The 25,276-nt window shown below is 39.5% G+C and overlaps 1 protein-coding gene across 4 annotated transcripts in view; it reads left to right on the top strand.

Moving 5' to 3' along the window:
* Window positions 1-25,276, top strand: part of MINDY3 (MINDY lysine 48 deubiquitinase 3) — a 384,131-nt gene that overhangs the window by 328,384 nt on the left and 30,471 nt on the right. For all 4 annotated transcript variants that reach the window (XM_082845055.1, XM_082845054.1, XM_082845052.1 and 1 more), the window contains 2 exons: window positions 409-479; window positions 5,600-5,680. In XM_082845055.1, the coding sequence (XP_082701181.1) occupies window positions 409-479; window positions 5,600-5,680 (152 nt within the window). The remainder of the gene's footprint in view (window positions 1-408; window positions 480-5,599; window positions 5,681-25,276) is intronic.

The following is a 25,276-nucleotide window of genomic DNA, read 5'->3' as shown; positions in this document are numbered from 1 at the left end:
TCCTTTGATAAGCTCTTAGCCTTTGTAAAGCAGTTACTGTGTTCTATTCATCCTTATTTCCCCAGTCTTAAGCATGCTGCTTGTGTTTGTTTATGGGAGAGAGGAATGGTATCAAATGTCCATCAAAAGTTAACATTGAATATAAAGTTTTATAAATACATTTAATGTACATCTGAAGGATCACATTACCCACTCCCTAATTTAATGGTATTTTATAATGAGTAGTACTGTCACGATGACTTGATGTGAACTCCTAACAATAAATATATGCTGAGCTTTAAAGTATAGTTTTGGGTAAAAGTAAAAGTTTTGGTGTAGAGTATATATATATATATGTTTACATATATATTTACATTGAACTGCTTTTCAGATTTATATGCTAACGCAGTGCTAACTTTTTTGTTGCAGAACTTCTTGGTATACATGAACAAGCAGCTGTAGGATTCTTAACACTGATGGAAGCATTAAGATACTGTAAGGTAAGTTGATTTTTAAGATACTTTGAATGGTTTTTATTCACATGTCCACTGTTGCAGAGAGCATTTTTCTCGTGGGACAACGTATTTTAGCTTACTACAGACAGTGTGTACTCTCAGTTCTTTTCTGGCCACCCTTCCTGAACTGACAGGCTTATCAAGGATGGAGTTAAGCTGGCTGATCATGCTGAGTCTCCTTATTTTTTGAGGCTTGTTCCTTTTTGAGGGTCGGGGGCAGAACCCAGCATGAAATAATTTATAAAAACAGATATCCGTTATCGAATATAAATACAGTTTTGGGGAAACTGAGGGGAAAGAATGCCGTGTTTGTGCCTCACTAACAGTATGCTTCGCTGAAAAAACTGATAATACTTTATCAGGCAAAGAAAAAGCATCTGCTAAATGCCTGAGATTCTAACTAGTCTTTTTCATCTGAAAACTGATTTCATACTAAAGACAAAATCCAAGCACTCCCCAGCATTGAACTCTCTAACACGTGTGCTAGAATTAGGAACTGCCATGAAACTCTCGTTTTTTGATATATATATTTCATAGCTTTCCTGCACATTCTGAAATAACTATTGGATATTCCAAATAGTTTTAAATGGAGTTTAAATCATTAATGATTTGCGCTTAATAAGATGTTCTGATTTGGGGGAAAGAAGGAAGTAGTTCTCATATTCTTTTCCATTTTAGAATGGTGGTTCCATAGCAGTGGTTGATTATTTTTAGTAACAATAACAGTGCCTTTCTTTCTTTTTTCCTTTTTTCCTTCCTTCCCTTCCTCCCCTCCCTTTCTTTTTTACCAGACAGCATTCATCTTTCATGACAACACTTGGACAGGGGTGACAGGGATATGATAATCAAATAGGTGTCATCCTGCCCTTATTCATTAGTAGTAATTGTACTGTCAAACAGTAGCAACTCTTATATTTTCAGTGACTTTAATTACACAAGGTAAAGCTATTCTGAGGCAGCCTAGCGACTGGAGAATCAAACTGCATCTCCTCCCCAGCACACCCGCAGACGCTCATATTCCTAAAAGTGTGTGTGCACGTAAAAAATGGTGACCACACAGAAGCGGTGGATATGTTATTTAGCTTGATTGTGGTGATCTTTTTACGGTGTGTACATATATCCAGGTATCAAGTTGTACACCTTAAATACATACAATTTTTGTATGTCAAAGATACGTCAGTGAAGCTGTTTTCTAAAAAGTATGTGGTGTGTGTTTTGCAGACAGATAGGGTGTGATGATGATATATTTTGAAATCTTCACCCTGTGGCCTTAAGGCCCTGATGGTCTGGATTCTGTCTGTCCTTCCAGAGTTGCGTTGCACTCTCTCCATTGCTGTGCTCCAGCCACGTTGGTCTCCTGTCAGTTTTTCATACACGCCAGGCCCTTTCCTACCTGGTGAGCCTTCGTACTTCCTTCATTTCTGCGTGGAATACTCCAGCTCTTAAATGGATGGCTCACTCTCTCCTTCAGACTCTACTTCAGACTGTGCCTCAGAGAGCCTTTCCTGGACCATTCCCTCAGTGACTCTTTCACATTATTTCATAGGAATAATCACTTTGCAGTGATCTTTTTTATTGATTTAGGTATCTTTTTTTTAATCTTGAATTTGTTTTTCTGTTGTCCCTAATGGAATATGAACTCTTTGAAGGCAGGCACATTGTCTTTCTGGGTACATATTAGATGCTCAGTCAATATTTGTTGAATGAATGAGCAGACAATTTCACCAGAATTGTAATTTTCTAAATATGTGCATTTGCTTTTCTTTAACTGTTAGATAGAACAGAGGAATGTCTGTTTTATCCCCAAGATCTTAGTGGGAAGTCATTAGCTGCTGTATATTCTCCTGTTACTCCAGTATTATTGCTCTAGTGCCAACCTAGTGTTACTGCTCTTGTGTTCTAGCGGTAACTATGGTGTTTTCTAGGTTTAAAGATATTTTTAATGGTGGGATACAGCACATTGATACTCAGATAGATGAAAGGCAGAACTCTGTGACCTACAGCTCCAAACAAGAGAATGCTACCAGGCAGGGCCAAGAAGAGAATTATACCTGGGGACAAGGCAACAGCAGGCTGCAGCCCTAGGGAGCAGCTAACGTGTGGAAATTGGGATGGAGTTAGCTGGGTTGCCTGGTCTCCCTGTGACCTGGCTGGTTTGAATAGTTTGGGTGAGCTCTGGGCTTGGGAGTTGTCCCTTGTTGTCTGGGGCCTGACTCCAGAGCGATTAGGGCCATGCAGAGTGGCCTGGGGTGAGGAGACATGTCAGGTGTCTGGGGTTTGGACTTAATGACTGTCTTTTTTAAGGGAATTGACCAGCCCCTAGTCAGGGCCTCAAAGCTGAGTGAAGACAGCATTAAAGAAACAAAACAAAAACAAAAAAAACACTCTCTCTTACACTCTGGTGCTCATCTGTATATAACTGTAGATATCCTTCTGAAAATATATATACATTCACTTATCATCAAACATTTAGAGAAATGGCGTTAAGGGAATAATTGTGTTTGTATTAGTTTTGTGAATCTGAACATCTCCCTGTTCTTTGATAGTGCAGCAAATTGCCCTTTAGAATTGAAATTAACATTTTCATATCATTTTGCTCATATGTGTTCATTAAGACAAATGAAACAGTCTCTCTCACGGGCTCTCTAGGTCTCTCTCTCTCTCTTTCCCTCTCCTGCCCCTGTATGCGTGCGTGCGCGCGCGTGCGCGAGATAAAAGGTGACTCAGTGCTTTTGGCTGTGCACCTTTTAAAAAACTCATACATAACTCATGCATAAAATTCACCATTTTAAAGTGTGTTATTGAGTGTTTTTTCGTATATTCATAGGGCTGTGCCATTATGACCACTATCTAATTCCAGTGTGTTTTCCTCTCTCCAAAAAGATCCTCTAAACCAGGGGTCCCCAAACCCCAGGCCTCACAGCAGGGAGTAAGCGGCAGGCGAGCGAGCAGGCGAGCGGAGCTTCATCTGCCACTCCCCAGTGCTCCTCATTGCTCGCATTACCGCCTGAGCCATCCGCCCCGCCCCCATTCCCCCACTCCCCTGCAACCCCGGTCCATGGAAAAATTGTCTTCCATGTAACCGGCCAAAAAGGTTGGGGACTCCTGCTCTAAACCCTTTAGCTGTCACCTCCTCGTTCCTCCCCAGCCCCTGGCAACTTTCTGTCTCTGCAGTTTTGCCTGTTTGGGACATTTCATTTAAATGGAATCCTACAGTATGTGGCCTTTAGTGTCTGGCTTCTTTCACTTAGCATAATGTTCTCAGTGTTCATTCATGTTTTAACATGTATTAGTACTTCATTCCTTTGTATGACCAAATAATATTCTATTGTATGATATATCAGTTTATATCAGTTTCATTTTTCTATTTATCAGTTGATGGACATTTGGCTTGTTTCTGATTTTTGACTATTACGCATAATACTGCTATGAACATTAATATATAAGTCTTTAGTGAGCATGTTTTTATTTGTCTTGAGTGTATACCCAGGAGTGAAATTACTTGGTCATATGGTAGTTATATACGTAGCTTTTGGAGGAACTGTCAAACTGTTTTCCAAAGTGGTTGCTCCATTTATGCCTTCTTTTATTTATTTTTCTTATTACAAACACTTCGTGAGCTCAGCACTCATTTACCCTTTGATCCCACTGTTTGTAATTTTATCCTCATGTTTTACTTCTCCCTTAAACGCACACACATATATATACACACACACTTTTTCTAAAGGAGAAGTTAAACAGCACCTGAACTTTTCACTGCAAGAGGCAGCGTGATGTAATAGAAAGCTGCCACATGAGGAATTATAAAACCTGAGCTTTGACCCCAGCTCTGTACTAGTTAGCTGTCTGAATTCTGGCCAAGCACGGGTCCTGTGGAGTTCGCAGCTTCCTTATGTAAAGTGGAAGGCCTTGCACTGAACACCTCTAAAATCCCTTCACTCTGAACTGTGACCAGAGCTTTTCCTGTTTCTTTGTCCTTGTGCTGTTAACACTTTTCTCTTGTCCTCAAACCATCCTTCCTCCTCTGCTGGTTCACCACTGCTGTTAGCACATCCGCTCATCCCTCCCCGTCCTGGTAGGTCAAAGATACTAGCTTTACGATCCCCGAATACAAAAGAGTACCCGCCTCTTTCCCATTTCCCTCCTAATGATAGCAGTCGGTTCCAAAGGGTGGTTGAAAGCTGGGCACCAGAGCAGGGCTTTTGGCTGCTTAGGGGCGAATAGTTGGCCCGACTGCGAGCAGCCACCTGGAATTTTCCAGTTCTAGGGAGTCTGTGTGAGAAAAGAAAATTCAGCACGTGTGGTTGGTAAGGTTAGTTGTCAGAGTCTTTGGCCATCTAAGAGTGTGGGTGATTCATGTGAACGTGATCCGAGTTCGCAAGTCTTGAATTTTAAGCTTTTTTTTCTCGGTCACGCACAAAAAAATGATACTCTCAAATTTGGGGTACTGTCATTTTTATATTAAATATATAACCTCGAAGGCAGGCTATAAAGTATAACTTCTTACATATTTTAAAGAGACTTAATACTGTAAAACTTTGAATTTACTTCCTACCATGAAGAATCAAATGACAGGATTCTTTTATATTCTTAAATGTTTGGGAGTGTGTGTTTTGCTTTAGAGAGATTACTGTGTTGCCCCAGGTTCTTTGAAGACAGAATATTCTTAAGGTTTTTCCCCTTATTTATTCATATATCTACTCACTTGTTAATTTATAATTATTTTTCTGATAATTGTTGTCAAGGTTATAGTTTTAGGGTTTGAGGTACTAAGCTGAAATTCTAGAAGTGGTCATTTTATCTAGGATCTTTAGTGAAACCTGAGAATGATTCTTAGAGCTAAACTAATTCTTTTTAGCTGTGTTAAATCTGTATTATTCTTCTAGTGGAAAGGTGTAGTAAAAACTTAGCCCTGACAGTCTTTATAACATTCCTTTTTTACACTTAGCATTTGACCGTTATGGGTAAGGCATTCTGGTACAATCCATTATTCCCTTTCGATATGAATTAGACACTTCAGTTATGCTTCATATATTTGTTGGCAGATATTTAACAGGCAGTATAAAATTTTCATTTGTTTATTTATTTTGCTACATTTGTTCTAGGTTGGTTCTTACTTGAAATCTCCAAAATTCCCTATTTGGATTGTTGGCAGTGAAACTCACCTCACCGTATTTTTTGCCAAGGTATGCTTATTGCAGGATTTTTTTTTTTTTTTTTTTTTTTGTAAGTATGACATCAGGCAAACAAGTAATATAAGTCCATGTTTAGTTTGGATCTTTGTACAGACTTCAGTGTATTCCCACTGTGAAGTGGATTGTTTCAAAATCTAAAAAGTTAATACTAAAGGACGTACTGTTGTACTGCTTTGGTTTTGGAATCATTTCAGTAAAATCAGTCATGATTTACTTATAATTTCTTTATCTTTTCCAACTTTAGAACTTTGGCTCTTGATTTTTTTCAGAAATCACCTTGTGTCATGGTGAAAATAATTGAAATTAAATGTTTTGGTTTACTCTTTTGCAGAGAAGATAAGAATCTAACGTGATATAAAATAGTTTTAGTTATAACATCTAGGAAAAAGCATTTTAAAATCTATTAATAGTTCAGTGGTATACAAGTCAGTTGCTCTTTCAGGATGGAATATTTCCTACAGTTTTAGTAGATACAATATTACAATATTGAAATAGATTAAATACATTTGAATATGTTTGTTATAAAATTCTTGCAACAAAACTGTTGCTAAATCCCAGCCTTTATAATATTTCTTTTTCCACAATTGAGTGGTTAAGAGCCTTGAAGTCAGACAGCCTTCGTTAGAATCCCAGCCATGCCACTTCCTAACATGGCTCAGCCTCTTCTCCCATGTCTTTAAAATAGGGTTTAATAATAGTGCCTTGCTCTTAGGATTGTTGTCAGGCTTAAATATTAAACAATTAGCAGTACCTAGTACAAGTTAAATGCCCAGTATATCTTAGCTGTTGTCATCATCATCATTGCCGTTTTCATTATTCTACATTTATTAAACATTTCTGGTATGCCTACATAGAGTTGCTAGATGTTGGACTAAAGGAAGAAAATATATAATTATATTTTTGATGTTTCTTGATTCTGTTGCACTTTCCTGATTACTCAGTGTGCTTTTTCAGCTTGTACTTGTTAAAGTACTTTATTTGTGTCTGTAAGAAGTATGAATTGTATAAATTGTACCAAAGACTGAACTGACAGTGCTAAGTTTTGTGGATCTATTTCATTATTTATTACTGTATTCACTTTTATTGTGCTGGCAAACATCCAGCTAGTGGATTTAGTGAAAGAAACATACTTACCTTTCCTTAAACAGGGAAAGCTATAAAATACAACCGGAAGAGTACAGACCATACTGATTTGTTACATTTCGTCTGACAGCTTTTGCTATATATTTTCCTCCTGAAGTAGAGAGGAAGAAGTTAAAAGCAAATGTAAAGTACAGAACCTAAACAACTAATTCCTGCTTGTGAGGATTTCATCATTTGACTCATTTTAGTGTCAAGTGTTATAAATTTCCAGAAAAGGAAATCAATTCCAATTCACATACAGAAATGTATTTTCAAGCCAATTATTATTTTTATCACAAACCCTATTCTTCAACATTAGGAAAACTAATAAATTCTATCAAACTATATGTGTCAAATATAAAAGATAGAAAGATAAAAATATTTTAAACCTTAAATTTTATGATTGACATTTAAGAAATGATTTTGTTGTCAAAACAGCAGAAGAGGTTTCACGGGAGGTTAATAGAAGGAACAGTGTCACTTGCACTATGTAAATATGCAGACATTTTGTTTTCAAACACCGAAATGTTAGGTATGTTGAGAGAGTCATGGGAGTGAATGATACCCACCTTTCTATGGAGTAGACACTCCTTACCTACCTGTCCTGGTATTCTTTGTTGTTCCCATAGCAGCGGGTCCATTGTGCTGTTGCATTTATCACATGATGCACCGTTGCTACTACCCGCGCCTTTCTTTGCATGGCCCGTGGTCAGCAGTGGGGCACGGACTCTCTCATTCATCTTATCCGTAGGCCCCAGCCACTGCATTGAAAAGTGGAATTGCACCATGAAGTACATAGGAAAACTTTAAAAACCCTGCCACACCAGTTGTGGACCTGACAAAACACACTCAGCGTACACCGTGGATGTCAGTCAGGGTTTTTAAATCTGTCTTCATGTATTTGCATCCTTGAAGCTGCTAATAATCCTGATAGGAAAGTGCACACACACATAAAGTAATTATAGAAAAGCTTACGTTAAGATTTCAGGTTCTTCTACTGTTATAAATCATAAAGACCAGGTATTCCAAATACCTTATCTCTCTTTTAGAACTCTTAAATTTTGTACTGATTGTTTTGATACTACCTTTGTGTTTTCCCCATCTGGTATATAGACTGGCACATACTGTAGAGAAATTCATTAGTTTAATGAATAAAGCCTTTGCACGAATTTCCTACAGTTGGGTTCCAGTGACGTTTATATCTTCTAAAAATATGTCCTCATGACTCACTCTGAAGCTTCTTAAAAGCACGGGTACTTCCTTTTCCGTGAATTTTAGCACAATTGAATTTGGATTGCTTGAATATGTTATCTTTATAGAGTTACAGGTAAAAAAATTTTCCCTTTGAAATAAAGTATTCTAAAGCTGGAAGAACATGTAAATGGTAAATAACATTGATGATACTTGATAGCATTTACTAGGTCCAATTTTAAGTTTTTTTAAATGAAGCAGTATTTATATAGTCTTTATCATATAGAAAATACTGTCAATTTTGCTTTTCTTTATGTTACAACAAGATCCATTATTTGGTCATTCTTTCTTGGATATTTATGTATTTGCACAAGTAATTTTAGCTATGGCTTTGTTTTTGTTATTCTGTTTGATTTTTGGTTTCTTTGTTTCTGGTAGGTAGGTTCACTTTATGTTCTTGGCCTGAAATGAACAACAGAGTTTTGTTCCCGGCCCCCCACCTGCCCCAGACCTTAATGTGAATGTTTATATCTTTTTCTGTAAAACTGGTGTGTTTGTTTGTCTGGAAATGTATTTTGTGTGCTGATTTCTTTGTCCTGATTACGATGAAGTAAAAAAGCATGTTTTAAGGTCACAGTTTTCAAGGCAGTCTGTAATTTGGCATTGTAAAGTGCCTTTGAAAAGCAGTCACCTTCTTCATGTGACTTACACACTGGAGGTGGTAATAGTTGCAGTTCTCTGCCTTCACATATATACCCATTTGTCAGATATTTACAGGGCGTATAATATGTGCCTGGTATTATGCAGGGTGCTGTGAATACATGGTAAGGGAAAGGATTAGGCACCTGTTTTTATGGAAGTGTGCATTTTAATGGGGGCGGCATTAATCAAAGAGTCACACTTATAAAATTACAGCTGTGATGGATGCTAACAAAACACAGGTCTGTAAAGCTTTAAGGAAGATTAGGAACCTCTCCTTGAGGAATTGATGTTGAAAGTGAGCCCTGAGGCATCAGTAAGATGAAACTACAGGGAGAGGGAAAAAAGAGCATTCCCTACTTAAAGAAACAGTTGGAGCAAGCAAACAGCCATAGAAGAAAGGACTGTGGTGTGAACAACGGAGAGGAGAGCAGGAGCGCTGAGAACTGGGGGTGGGACCGGGGGCGGGAGGAGGCTGCAAAGGTAGGCAGCCCATGCGACTCTCTTCTAAGAGTAAGGACCGCCACTAGACTTTAAAAATCGGTGGGAGTAGTTTGGGGGGGAGATATGAAGGAAGGGAGCAGGACTGAAAATGCACTTTGTAAAGATCACTCTGGCCAATTGTGGAAGACAGACACTGAAGGATATCCTAGGAGTAGGTGAACAAGACTCCCGTAGTCTTCCTGGTGAGCAAAGTGTAGTTTGGTCCAGGGGAATGATGATAGAGATGGATAGAAGTACAACTTGAACAACACCAGGTTTGAACTGAGCGGGTCCACTTACACATGGATTATTTTTCCATAGTAAATCCTACACACTTCCCAGTTGGTTGGATCCCCAGGTGGTTGAATCCGTGGATGCGGAACCACGGATACAGAGGAACCATGGATACATAGGACCGATTATAAGTTAAATGTGAGTTTTCGATGGTGCTGAGTGAGGGTCAGCACCCCAACCCCTGCATTGTTCAAGGATCAACTGTATATAAATTTGAGAGATTTGTACCTGAGTTAAGCTGACAGGACTTGGTGATAGAGTGGCTCGGATAGATGAGGGGTGAGAAGCCTCATGAGATGTGTGTTTTTAATGATTAGATCTCAGCAGCTTTGCACTTGTTGAATGTACCCACTCATGAGTAAAGCAATTTATTTTTCTTTGGCCAAATTGACCAGGTCAAGATACTGCAATGAAACGGCCCAACCAAATAATCTCACAGTGAGGTTTCCAAGTCCTGCCCACACAGACAGTGCTTTTTAGTTTTTCCACATATTAGCAGACCACCAAGGATCATCAGATATTTGAGGAATGCTAACGTGAAAAACAGAAATCAAGGACTTCCCTGGCATTCCAGTGGTTAGAACTCCACGCTCTCACTGCAGGGGGCATGGGTTCAGTCCCTGATTGGGGAACTAAGATACTGCAAGCCAAGTGGCTTGGCCAAAAAAAAAGAAAAAGAAAAACAGAAATAAGAGCAAATAAGGAAAAAGGAACCGAAAAGATTAGAGACAGTGAAGGCATCAAAGAAAAACTTCAAAAAACCGAAAACCATAAGAGAAGTTATTATATCCATGAAACTATGGAGGCGATAAGGACAGAACATTTGAAGGACGAAAGAGAAACTGAAAACTTACTGAAAGAATTGAAAGACAAATTGGAGAATTCTCTTTACTCCATCATTGCTCTAGCTTCCTAACTGATGACTAGACCATGCTGTTGCCCTTCATGGGTCTGTAGTAGCTTCTCAATTCAGGACTAAAAGGAGCCCATTAAAATGTAAGTCACTTCACGTCATTGGCTCCCTTTTCACTAAGAGTAAAAGCCAAAGTCCTTAGAATGACTACCTAGGCCCTTCCTTTGCTAATCAGATTCCCTGTTGCCCTCTAATCTCATTTCCTACTACTCTCCCCTCCTGTCTTGCTTGGCCACGGTGGCCTTCCCTCTGCCTCAAAAGTGAGGCAAGCCCTCTGCCCCTGCTCTTCCCTTTAGGATCTTGCATCAGATGTCTGATAAAGGATTCCTTCCTACCTTCAGGTCAGCATTCAAGTGTCACCTCCTTAGTGAGGCCTTCTCTAGCCACCTTTTCTAAAAGCTCAACCCCATCCTTTCCCCCTTTTCATTAAGATTCTCTCTCCCACTCATTCTCGAAAATAGATTTATTTTTGGCGGGGGGCCGTGCCGCACCACGCAGCTTGCGGGATTTTGGTTCCCTGTCCAGGGATTGAGCCCACACCATTGGCAGTGAAAGTGAGGAGTCCCGACCACTGTACCACCAGGGAATTCCCTCAAAAATAGATTTTTTTAAAAAATATTATTTATTTATTTTGGCCACACTGGGTGTTGGTTGCAGCCTGCGGGCTCTTAGTTGCAGCATGTAGACTTCTTACTTGCAGCATGTGGACTCTTAGTTGCAGCTAAGTGGTCTTTGTGGTTTGATTTACATTTACCTCATGACTGATGATGTTGATCATCTTTTTATGTGCTTTTTGGCCATTTGTATATCTTCTTTGGAGAATTGTCTATTCAGGTCCCTTGTCTATTTTTGAATTAGGTTGTTTGTCTTTTTATTGAAATGTAAGGTTTTAATAAATCCTGGTTGCTAGGCACATACTATATATCTTACTTATTTGTTTTATGTATTACCTGCCTCACTAGTAAGCTTTATGACAGCAGGATTTTGCTCTGTTTTGTTTCTGTTTCCTAACACCAAGAACAGTGTCAGGCACAGTGTTCATGCTCTATAGATTGCTGTTAAAGAAATAAATTAGCAGAAAACACCGAAGATTTATTTCACATTGTGATATAAGCATGTTAGTACTCGATAAAGGGGGAAAAGGGGACGTAAGTGTGCCAAGTTGTCTTTGATTACGAGAATTCAGTAGATCCCGGTGGTCTGACACGGGCCCTACCCTAGAGGCTGCTGTGGGAGGATGGTCCCCCCCTGGCGCCTGGGTGCCCCTGAAGGCCCCTGCAGTCCGTGGAGCTGATCCCTGCCATGTGGCTGAGAGGCTCTTCATGCTCCGGCCGGGTGTCAGGCCTGTGGCTCTGAGGTGGGAGAGCCGAGTTCAGGACATTGGTCCATCAGTGACCTCCCAGCTCCACGTAATATCAAACGGCAAAAGCTCTCCCAGAGATCTCCATCTCAACACTAAGACCCAGCTCCATTCAACGACCAGCAAGCTATAGTGCTGGGCACCCTATGCCAAACAACTGCAAGACAGGAACACAACCCCACCCGTTAGCAGAGAGGCTGCCTAAAATCATAATAAGGACATAGACACCTCAAAACACACCACTGGATGCAGTCCTGCCCACCAGAAAGACAAGATCCATCCTCATCTACCAGAACACGGGCACCAGTCCCCTCCACCAGGAAGCCTACACAACCCATTGAACCAACCTTACCCACTGGGGGCAGACACCAAAAACAATGGGAACTACGAACCTGCAAAAAGGAGACCCTAAACACAGTAAGTTAAGCAAAATGAGAAGGCAGAGAAACACACAGCAGATGAAGGAACAAGGTAAAAACCCACCAAACCAAACAAATGAAGAGGAAATAAGCAGTCTACCTGAAAAAGAATTCAGAGTAATGATAGTAAAGATGATCCAAAATCTTGGAAATAGAATGGAGAAAATATGAGAAACGTTTAACAAGGACCTAGAAGACCTAAAGAGCAAACAAACAATGATGAACAACATAATAAATGAAATTAAGAATTCTCTAGAAGAAATAAATAGCAGAATAACTGAGGCAGAAGAACAGATAAGTGACCTGGAAGATAAAATAGTGGAAATAATACCACAGAGAAGAATAAAGAAAAAAGAATGAAAAGAATCGAGGACAGTCTCAGAGACCTCTGGGAAAACATTAAATGCACCAACATTCAAATTATAGGGATCCCAGAAAAAGAAGAGAAAAATAAAGGGACTGAGAAAATATTTGAAGAGATTATTGAAAACTTCCCTAATATGGGAAAGGAAATAGTCAATCAAGGCTAGGAAGCGCAGAGAGTCCCACACAGGATAAATCCAAGGAGAAATACGCCAAGACACATATTAATCACAAAAATTAAATACAAAGAAAAAATATTAAAAGCAGCAAGGGAAAAACAACAAATAACATACAGGGGAATCCATATAAGGTTAACAGCTAATCTTTCAGCAGAAACTCTGCAAGCCAGAAGGGAGTGGCAGGACATATTTAAAGTGATGAAAGGGAAAACCTACAACCAAGATTACTGTACGTAGCAAGGATCTAATTCAGATTCGAAGGAGAAATTAAAACCTTTACAGCGAAGCAAAAGCTAAGAGAATTCAGCACCACCAAACCAGCTTTACAAAACATGCTAAAGGAACTTCTTTAGGCAGGAAACCACAAGAGAAGGAAAAGACCTGCAATAACAAACCCAGAACAATTAAGAAAATGGTAATAGGAACATATATATCAATAACTACCTTAAATGTAAGTGGATTAAATGCTCCAACCAAAAGACATAGACTGGCTGAATGGATACAAAAATAAGACCCATATATCTGCTGTCTACAAGAGACCCACTTCAGACCTAGGGACACACACAGACTGAAAGTGAGGGGATGGAAAAAGATATTCCATGCACATGGCAATCAAAAGAAAGCTGGAGTAGCAATTCTCCTATCAGACAAAATAGACTTTAAAATAAAGACTATTAGAAGAGACAAAGAAGGACACTACATAATGATCAAGGGATCAATCCAAGAAGAAGATACAACAATTGTAAATATTTATGCACCCAACATAGGAGCACCTCAATACATAAGGCAAATGCTAACAGCCATAAAAGGGGAAATCGACAGTAACACAGTCATAGTAGGGGACTTTAACACTGCACTTTCACCAATGGACAGATCATCCAAAATGAAAATAAGGAAACACAAGCTGTAAATGATACATTAAACAAGATGGACTTAATTGATATTTATAGGACATTCCATCCAAAAACAACAGAAGACACTTTCTTCTCAAGTGCTCATGGAACATTCTCTAGGATAGATCATATTTGGGTCACAAATCAAGCCTTGGTAAATTTAAGAATATTGAAATCATATTAAGTATCTTTTCCGACCACAATGCTGTGAGACTAGGTATCAATTACAAGAAAAAAACTGTAAAAACTACAAACACATGGTGGCTAAACAATATGCTACTAAATAACCAAGAGATTACTGAGGAAATCAAAGAGGAAATCAAAAAATACCTAGAGACAAATGACAATGAAAACACAACCACCCAAAACTTATGGGATGCAGCAAAAGCAGTTCTAAGAGGAAGTCTGTAGCAATACAGTCCTACGTCAAGAAACAAGAAAATCTCAAATAAACAACCTAACCGTTCACCTAAAGCGTTAAGAGAAAGGAAAAAAAAACCCAAAATTAGCAGAAGGAAAGAAATCATAAAGATCAGATCAGAAATAAATGAAAAATAAATGAAGGAAACAATAGCAAAGATCAGTAAAACTAACAGCTGTTCCATTGAGAAGATAAACAAAATTGATAAACCATTAGCCAGACTCATCAGGATAAAAAGGAAGACTCAAATCAACAGAATTAGAAATGAAAAAGGAGAAGTAACAACTGATAATGCAGAAATACAAAGGATCATGAAAGATTACTACAGGCAACTATATGCCAATAAAATGGACAACCTGGAAGAAATGGACAAATTCTTAGGAAAGCACAATTCTTCCAAGACTGAACCAGGAAGAAATAGAAAATATAAACAGACCAATCACAAGCGCTGAAATTGAGACTGTAATTAAAAATCTTCCAACAAACAAAAGCTGAGGACCAGATGGCTTCACAGGCAAATTCTATCAAACATTTAGAGAAGAGCTAACACCTATCCTTCTCAAACTCTCCCAAAATATAGCAGAGGGAGGAACACTCCCAAGCTCACTCTACGAGGCCACCGTCACCCTGTTACCGAAACCAAAGATGTCACAAAGAAAGAAAACTACAGGCCAATATCAGTGATGAATATACATGCAAAAATCCTCCACAAAATACTAGCAAACAGAATCCAACAGCACATTAATCCAAACAGTCATACACCATGATCAAGTGGGGTTTATCCCAGGGATGCAAGAATTCTTCAATATACACAAATCAATCAATGTGATATACCATATTAACAAATTGAAGGAGAAAAACCATATGATCATCTCAATAAATGCAGAAAAAGCTTTCGACAAAATTCAGCAGCCATTTTGATTAAAAAAACTCTTCAGAAAGTAGGCATACAGGGAACCTACCTCGACATAATAAAGGCCATATGTGACAAACCCACAGCCAACATCGTTCTCAGTGGTGAAAAACTGAAACCATTTCCTCTAAGATCAGGAACAAGACAAGGTTGCCAGCCCTCACCACTGTTATTCACCAAAGTTTTGGAAATTTTAGCCATGGCAATAAGAGAAGATAAAGGAGTCCAAATCGGAAAAGAAGAAGTAAAACTGTCACTCTTTGCAGATGAGATGATACTACACATAGAGAATCCTAAAGATGCTACCAGAAAACTACTAGAGCTAATCAATGAATTTGGTAAAGTAGCAGGATACAAAATTAATGCACAGAACTCTCTTGCATTCCTATACACTAATGATGAAAAATCTGAAATAGAAATTAAGGAAACACTCCCATTTACCACTGCAACAAAAAGAATAAAATACCTAGGAATAAACCTACCTACGGAGACAAAAGGTCTGTATGCAGAAAACTATAAGACACTGATGAAAGAAATTAAAGATGATACTAACAGATGGAGAGATATACTGTTATCTTGGTTGGAAGAATCAACATTGTGAAAATGACTATACTACCCAAAGCAATCTACAGATTCAGTCCAATCCCCATCAAACTACCAATGGCATTTTTCACAGAACTAGAACAGTAAGTTTCACAATTTGTATGGAAACACAAAAGATCCCAACTAGCCAAAGCAATCTTGAGAAAGAAAAATGGAGCTGGAGGAATCAGTCCCCCAGACTTCAGACTGTACTACAGAGCTACAGTAATCAAGACAGTATGGTACTGGCACAAAAACAGAAATATATGTCAGTGGATAGAAAGCCCAGAGATAAACCCATGCACCTATAGTCACCTTATTTTTGATAAAGGAGGCAAGAATATACAGTGGAGAAAAGACATCCTCTTCAATCTGTGGTGCTGGGAAAACTGGACAGCTACATGTAAAAGAATAAAATTAGGACACTCCCCAACACCAGACACAAAAATAAACTCAAAAGATTAAAGAGCTAAATGTAAGGCCAGACACTATAAAACTCTTAGAGAAAAACATAGGCAGAACACCTATGACAGAAATCACAGCAAGATCCTTTTTGACCCACCTCCTAGAGAAATGGAGATAAAAACAAAAATAAACAAATGGGACCTAATGAAACTTAAAAGCTTTCACACAGCAAAGGAAACCATAAACAAGACCAAAAGAGAACCCTCAGAATGGGAGAAAATACTTGCAGTTGAAGCAACTGACAAAGGATTAATCTCCAAAATTTACAAGCAGTTCATGCAGCTGAATATCAAAAAAACAAACGACCCAATCCAAAAATGGGCAGAAGACCTAAATAGACATTTCTCCAAAGAAGATAAACAGATTGCCAACAAAGACATGAAAGGATGCTCAACATCACTAATCATTAGAGAAATGCAAATCAAAACTACAATGAGGTATCACCTCACACCAGTCAGAATGACCGTCATCAAAAAATTTACAAACAATAAATGCTGGAGAGGGTGTGGAGAAAAGGGAACCCTTTGCACTGTTGGTGGGAATGTAAAGTGATACAGCCACTGTGGAGAACAGTATGGAGGTTCCTTAGAAAACTGCAAATAGAACTACCATATGACCTAGCAATCCCACTACTGGGCATACACCCTGAGAAAACCATAATTCAAAAAGAGTCGTGTACCACAATGTTCATTGCAGCTCTATTTACAATAGCCAGGACATGGAAGCAACCTAAGTGTCCACCATCAGATGAATGGATAAAGAAGATGGGGCACATATATACAATGGAATATTAGTCAGCCATAAAAAGAAATGCAATTGAGTTATTTGTAGAGACGTGGATGGACCTAGAGTCTGTCATACAGAGTGAAGTAAGTCAGAAGGAGAAAAACAAATACCATATGCTAACACATATATATGGAATCTAAAAAAACAATGGTTCTGATGAACGTAGGGCCAGGACAGGAATAAAGACGCAGACATAGAGAATGGACTTGAGGACACAGGGAGGGGGAAGGGTAAGTTGTGACAAAGTGAGAGAGTGGCAGGGACATATATACACTACCAAATGTAAAATAGATAGCTAGTGGGAAGCAGCCGCGTGCTTTGTGACCACCCTGAGTGATGGGATAGGGAGGGTGGGAGGGAGACGCAAGAGGGAGGAGATATGGGGATATATGTATATGTATAGCTGATTCATTTTGTTATAAAGCAGAAATTAACATACCATTGTAAAGCAATTATATATACTCCCATAAGGTTGTTAAAAAAATTATTCAGTAGATCTTAAGCTTATAAATCAAGAAATTACAGTTAATGCATGCAGTATCCTATATGGAGACAAAAACAGAATGACTTGCTTTTATTCTTCTGCCTGATCAACTTAAATACACATAACATACACAGATTCTTTCTCCAGATTAGTGAATAAAAACAATTTTGATGAGTATTTGTAAGTAAACATTGTCACATTATATACGCTATCATATTTAAAATTTGCCTTCATGGTTGAGGATGGGTAAGAAAATTGTTTCTATTCAGTGAAATAACTGTTTTGGTTTTTCTTTTCGAGATGAACAGCTTATCTTTAGGAGTCTAAGTAATTACAATTTTTTAAAAAGTTATAAGTGTCATTTTAAATTTCAGTGCCATCTGTTTACTTAATAAAATCACTTGATATTTGAGATGTCCAATGGCCCAGAACTTATTTTTATATCATTGGAACTGTCTTCTTGACCCATAGAGAATCACTGAACACATTTTGTAGGACTGGGAGAGATTTTTCACAATTGAGTTTTATTTGAATGTCAACGTTGAAAATAAATTTTAATAACCTTTATGAACAGGTTGTAAAACTTCAGATAATTTATGACCATCTTCTCTATGTAATCTTTAAATTTTTAAATTGAACTCTGCCATGTTTTATAAGTCATCTTTTCTATCCAGTGTAGACATGGTCATCTTTTTAATCTTAGCATCTGTGTGAAGCAACAAACATGATATTGTACTCTGACGTATTTTAGAGAACGTGGTTGGAAAAAATGTAGCTTGCTATCCTATGTAAATAGGAGTTTTCTAGTTAATATTGAGGGGGGAAAGCACAGAATCTAACTGCAGGGACCTTTTAGGAGCTCAGAGTCATCAAGCAGCAGGGGTTTTACAGAACCCGCCAATAGAAGGTTTCTTGGTGAAGAGAGGACAGTCCGATGACACAGTTGAGACGTTCTGCATCTCCAGATTTCTGGGAAGGACTTTTTTTGACACCAGCTCTGTAGGCTGGCAAGCGTCTTCTCCTTCAGTTTGCTCCTTTCTCTCCTGCACTTCCACGAAACACCAGAGAAAAACTCTGCAGGGCGTGTTTTCCACTGTGAAGCAGACCCTCTGCCTTTAGGGGTCCCTTAGGCTTGCGCCTGGACTTGGACTAGACTCCTTGGAAAGTGGGCACCTGGAGAGCTGTCAGGGATGCAGCATGCACCCTTGCGGGCACAGGTTCACAAGACAGGTTTGGAATGAACCTGGGATGCAGATGGAGAAGGGAGGTCCTGTGAGCCATGGCCCAGAAGGGGACTGTACTTGAGTGTTGCCGTGACGATGGATGTGCCTGCAGAGACGGGAAGAGGAGGCACCCAAAGCACGGCCAGCAGTCTCCTCCTGCCCACTGAGCCGGGCAGGTTCAAAGCTCTGCCCTTGCCTTGGGCACAGCGGCAGTGCCTCTGTCCCTGGGACGTACCTGAGGGAGGGCCTCTAGAAAGGCTGCTGGTTTAGATGAAACCAGGAGGCTAAGTAAGGCTCAGGCTGTCCGCTGGAGACAGTGGCTGGGGGCTCCTGTCTCAGCCCCGCCAGCCCCACCTCAGCCCCCTGTATCCAGCCGGGCCAGTGGGAGAACTGGGAAGGGGCCTGCCCCCTCTTCACTGTGGCTAATGTTTGCTAGGCCAGTTATGGTGCACCAGTGATGCAGTGTTTTCCCTCTTCTGTTTCCCTCCCAGTGTCCCCTTTTCAGGGTTTTCTGGAGGATTTTGTTGTTGTTTTTCTTCCTCTCTCATTTGCATTTGAGGATCGTGGTCAGTGGAGCCCCATCATCCCCTGGAGGGACCCTGTGGTTTCTGTGCGAAGAGGCACCTGCTCCCACTTTGATGAGGGTGAAGGGCAGCGGGTTGCCGTTTGTTATATTCATGCCCCTCCACCACCACGGGCGATGCTTTAAAGGTTCAACTCCTGTACAGAGAAGGATTTGCTACGTTTGCAGTTGGGTGTCAGCATCAGGACTCATGGGTGTCTTCCCCACCCACGCGTCCCACCGGGCACCTTGACTCTTCGATCCAAAGTTCCTTAAAGGGGCACAGCCTGGCCTGGTCTGCAGCCTCAGGGGTCTGGGATCCCTGTGGCGCTTCCTGAAGTCCAGGTTGGCAAGAGACCGTGGGGTCTGAGGCCAGCCGGAAGGGGGGCTCCTCCAGCAACCCAGGTGGCAGCCGGTCCCTACCTGGGACCCTTCCCTCCCACCCAGCCGGGGGGCTGGGTTCCAAAGCGGTGAGCGAGCTCGTGGACTGGCACGGGGCTGGAGTCTCCCGGCCCCGCCGGGCAGTGCGTCCAGGGCCATTCAGGTGCCAAGCATCAGGAAATCATTTTGTGCAACCACCTGAAGCAGAGATATTTTTTAAAAAGCATAAATTATTCTCAGTTGTGCTGTGATGATCCTGCCTTTTTCTTTTCCCCGTGACTTCGCATCAGTGATTCTTTCACATCAGGTAAATCTTGAGAAAGCCTTGGTGCCCCTCCCTCCCAGGCCCCACTCAGTACCCATGCGAGTGCACCCCCAGCCTTTCTCAGTAGTTAAGACGTTCTAGGCAATGCCATAGGCACAGCTGACTGTGTGTCTCTCTCTGAGTGCAAGAAACTCAAGTCATCTTAAAAAAATACCAAAAAAAAATTTACAAGAAAAGAAACACAAAAAAATCTTTTTAGGCCAGAGTTTTCTACAGGTACTAATGAATATTTTTCTTAATCCTTGGAAGTTTTATGTGTTTAATATTTCTTAGTACCAGTAGCATTAATTTATACTTTTGTAGCAACACAGTATTTTTATAAACAGCCAGTGCGTTGGCTCAAGTCTCCACAAGGGGCTTATGCAGGGTTTTCTTGGGACCTGTGTACAATGTACTGTATTTAAAAAAACAAGTTACCCAGTGTCACCCTTGCTGTGTTAATTAACAAAAGACGTTGTTTCCGGTCTCCTGTGTCATTGGTGTGGACCCAGCAGTTCTCCAAAGAGTCACGTTGCCCGGGGGTTGATTGACGGTTCTTGTGATATGTAAACCCCCAAGACCAAACTTGAGGGTTTATTTAGGCTTTTTTTCTGTTTGTCCTTTGGATTTTTGGTTTCATTTCGTTTTGGTACCGTTTGCCATTTACACCCAAATCAGTTTTGTGGTGTTTAAAACTTTTACTGATGTCAAATGGAGGAAAGGAACAGAAAAAAAAAGATTTTTACAAGGTAATAAAATTTAAAACTGAGCTGTTTAAATGTTGCTCTTTTTACCTGTCTGTTCTTGTCCAAAAGTGGGACGTTCCTAGGGAGAAGAGGAAAGTTCCACTTGGTTCCTTAAATCGCCAAAAGCCCCTGCCGGAAATTCAGCACCCCCTACACCCCGAATTCTTGCAACATTATTTCCCAGTTGGTTGATGCCAAGGCAAAAAGACATCGTTTTAATGGTTAGGGAGGATCAGTTGCTTAAATGATTTCATCTCAGTGTTGTATTTATGGTTTGACAATAAAACGACCTTGTGGGGGGGAAGGATGTGGGTGAGGTGAATTGTAGTACAGTGTACGTACATGGACCTCATCAAAGAAGGAGACAGTTTCTGTTTAGTAAGGTAGAGAATGCTCCAAGAAGGCCTTCTGAACGATGGCAGAGTAAAACCTTTGGATCTGTACCTTGGGAGGGAGCGAGCCCTGTGTGCATGGGCAGGGTGTTCAGATATACCACGGTACTCTTCATGAGTTAGTTGAAAACCTGCAGATCTCCTGAACAGGTAGAAGAAATGATTTTGAACAGTAGATGCTTAAGGAATTTAGAACTTTATTGTTAAAACAAGGTGGTGTAACATTTGTTTTATAATATATTAAATCTTTTCTTCTTTTAGAAGCCAGGCCTTTTCGTACTGAGACATGTTAATATACTTTAAATGCCCAAGTATTACCTGATAGAACATTTGGACATTTGTCCTGTTATGTTTTTCATCTCTCTAATCATCATTTTTCCCTTTGCCTCATTGACTTCCTTTTTTATATTTGGGGCCTAAGATTAAATTACTTGGGTCACTTTCATATTTTCCCCTTGAATTGGAACTAATTATGGACTTAATTTTCAATGCAAATTCAAGACAAGGGCTTTAAATTTGAAAATATGATACTTTAATATTATTAGAATTATATATATATGAAGTGTTAGACAAATAAATTTGTCGTTTTTGGTTTTGTGCATTTGAATCTCTGGGATGACAGCTGCTGGTACAACATAAAAATAGTTGGAACCTACCTGTAACATCTAATTTCATCTTCAGAAGATCAGTGACTAATTTCCTTGGTAATCCATTTCAGACTTTCTTTTGAAGTTGGGAAGATGAGTTTTACATTCCTTTTTGTTCTCTCTTATGGTTATAAAAGGACTCTTTGTATGTGTATACAGAGTGTCACCTTTGACCTTTCCTATGATAAAGCAGTTTTCCTTTTAGATAAGAACACATGAAAACACACTTCTGTTTAAAGGCACAGTATATAGAGAAACTGAATTTAATGCAAAGGAGAAACAAAACATTTAACTGTTCCTGCATGAGCAGACTGTTCTTACAGTGGTATCTGTTCCTGGGAATCTAGATAGAATTCTTTCTACAGAGCAAGCTCCTTTGTGTATCACTCTTCAGTGTAACATTAACAAGACTACTGCAGTTACATGATAGAGCCCTTTTTGAGGGTGTTCAAAAGTTGGACAGTTCTACTTTACCATTAATACATTCCTCTACATGTATCCACAGTTTTAAGGAAATGAAGTAAAATGATGCTTTATAGATCTTATTATAAAGAATATTCACTTCTATGTATCTTTAATTACTGGGTAAAAGTCTTGGGAGTTGGAATATAATTAGATTCACAGTTGGACATTTTGTAAAATAATAGGGTTTTCCTATGTATTAATGCGGTTTAGTCGTCCCATCCGTTTATCCTAAGTATATTTTAGAGTTTGTGCATTTGTTTAAATTTCATGCCTTAGCTGCTACAGAAAGGAAAGGGATTTAAGAGCTAAAGTATTAATTTTTATAGTTTAAATCATAACTTGTCATGTTTCTGTATTGGTGTTTATGAATTTTTTTTCTCTTAGTTAATCATGTCAGTGATGTCACCCAGCTTACTGAAATTAGTTCCTCTTTCCATTTGAATTTGTTTCTTACAACTTTTTGTTACAGTAGAACCCAAATAATTGTCCAAGCAAGATAAAGTATCGCTGATATAAAGGCCTAAAGGCGTTCTGTTATGAGTGAAGTCCGTGAGTTTCCATTAGAATCAGCATTGATGAGTCCACATCTCTACCTGTCCGTCTAGAATTGATGAAAATAATTGTAGCAAATGGAGTGGGGAGCCGAAAAGGCCTTATAGCATATATTTAATGTATGATAGTAAGTATTAACAGGTTTATGATTTTGTTTATTTTCCTGTGCTTTTGTTTATGTTATCATCTGCCCAGGTTGTGATCACAGTCCTGCTCAGCATTCATGGTCCAGCCTTGCTTGACATCCTTCGTGATGTGATTGCTGATTCGCTCACTCCCTTATGCTCCTGGAATTTCTTTAAACTTCCTACCTCCTTGTGATCAGGGTACTACCTGATGTATCTGCTTTCCCCCAGTACCTAGTAGAGCAGACACTGGGCATGGTGCTAAGTACTGTTGAAATGCAAGGATTCGTAATAACATTGTAGGGACTTCCCTGGCAGTCCAGTGGTTAAGACTCCACGCTTCCACTGCAGGGGGTGCGGGTTCAGTCCCTGGCCGGGGAACTAAGATCCCGAATGCCACGCCGTGAGGCCAGAAGCAGTAATAATAATACATTATAATAGTTTACTAGGTAATTCTGCTGAGTGCTTGCTCCGTATCAGGCACTGTGATAAGCATCTTACATGCATTTGTCATTCAATCCTCAATGCAACCCTGTAAAATACGTTCCGTTTTCATCTACATTTTATACTCTGGGGCCAGAGAAAACTAACACCTACTGGCTAAAGCAAGGATTCTGTCTCCCGAGCTTTTAGCTACTTCTGTCCCTTAGGAAAACAAGCAAATTTTTATTGTAGTGTGAAACAGAGATTGAAAGAGGGGAGGGGGGTGCAGAGGGATGATGCTTGAATTAAAGGACATGATGTGTATTAGACTTAGATGAAATGGAGAATGTATTCTAGTCTTGGGAAAAGCGTAAGCAAAAAGGCAAGAGATGTGGGACGGGAAACTTCGGGCTATATTTGGAGAATAGTAATTGGTTCAGTATGGCTGAACCATACTCGTTGTGCTAGGAGATTAAGATGGAAGCAAAAATTGGGATCAGGTACAGTACCAGCTGAAATAATCATTTCTCCCCAGACCATCTATACTATGTTTTTTTTGTTTTGTTTTGTTTTTGTTTTTGCGGTACGCGGGCCTCTCACTGCTGTGGCCTCTCCCGTTGCGGAGCACAGGCTCTGGATGCGCAGGCTCAGCGGCCATGGCTCACGGGCCGAGCCGCTCCGCGGCATGTGGGATCTTCCCGGACCGGAGCACAAACCCGCGTCCCCTGCATCGGCAGGCGGACTCTCAAACACGGCGCCACCAGGGAAGCCCAATAAAGTGATTTTTAAAGCAAAATTTTACTTAAAGCCTAAAGGGAAATTATATACCAGTTAACTTTATTATTTTTTTGGAAGGACTCTTAATAGCACTATCAGATGTTGTGTGCAAGCTAGAATGTCATCTGTGTGTGCATGACCATTCCTGAAGACAAGTTCTCAGAGGCTCCTTGATTACTCCTGACAGCAGATTGCTCCTGATAGTGATGAAAGGTATAATAAATAAGCTTTAAAGACCCTTCCAGTAATGAGCTACATACTTACACCTAGCTAACGAGCTGAACACGGGCCCTCCTTATATTTCTGTAGGTGTTTAGAAGGGTAGCTAATTCTACAACATTTTAGAAGGTTTATGGCGAACAGACAGTGCTACATGAAAAAGATATTTGTTTCATGACTCTAGGATATTAGATAGTCCCGTTACACCTTGGTGGTTTTTTGGTTTGTTTGTTGGCTTTTGGGGGTTTTTTCCCTCCTCTTCTCTTCTGTAGCACTTTGCCAGTTAAGGGAAGTTGGGTGAGGCTAGATAATTTTAAACGCTATATTGTTTAGCAATCCCTGTTGACCAGTAAATTGGCTGAGAAGGGGTTGTTTGCCCTAACAGTCCTGTGATGAAAGCATCTGATTATATTTGACTAATGTAGAGAACTACTTTTAAAGTAAAAATAATGTTGATGATAAATCAGAGTTTAAAAGCATAGTGAATTAAAGTATTATTTAAATATTAGATTCATGTTTAGAATCTCTTGCTAGTGGGAGTACCTTAAAGAGTTTCAGGTGCAGTACACAGTGAAGTCTTCTCCTAAGTGCTACAACTGGGGATGAAAAAAAAGAAAATGCTTACAAGTATCCTTGCTGACTTAGATAATTTGGAATTACATCATTGGAATCTCTACTTATTTATAACTCAACAGTTTTTTGAGGGTGGGGGATTAATGTATGTTTGAATGTTATTTGAGAAGGTAATTTTAAGATAATAATAATATTTGTGGAAACATAGGAACATATTTTTCTCTCTTCCATTAGATTGTGACATTAAATGTATAGACTAGGTCTTTATGTCATCTAATAGGCTTGACAGTATCAAAACATTATGGCCGTGTGGATAGTTATATGGGAAAAATAAATATGTAATCTGAAAGCTATTGCCGTATTAAGTCTTGGAAACGGAAAATCTAACGGTAGAATCCTCTTCTTTGTATTATTATTCACACCTACACAGTCTTTACGTAAGAGTTCTATTTTACTTTATCCTTTCTAGTTAAATCATTTCATGTGCAATGAGAAAAATTTGGCAGTTATATCTCACACAAGTTGTATATCTTAAGGTTGTAAAGGACTCTTTCTCAATTAATGGAATTCTATACTTGCTGTTCAAACTTGCTATGCAAATACGAAATATATATAATATTAATATATTACC

Source organism: Leucopleurus acutus (genome assembly GCF_964270905.1).
Source record: "Leucopleurus acutus genome assembly, chromosome: 1".
In the NCBI taxonomy this organism is placed as follows: domain Eukaryota; kingdom Metazoa; phylum Chordata; class Mammalia; order Artiodactyla; family Delphinidae; genus Leucopleurus; species Leucopleurus acutus.
The sequence above is the reverse complement of the archived record's forward strand: the minus strand, read 5'-3'. Positions and strand labels throughout refer to the sequence as shown.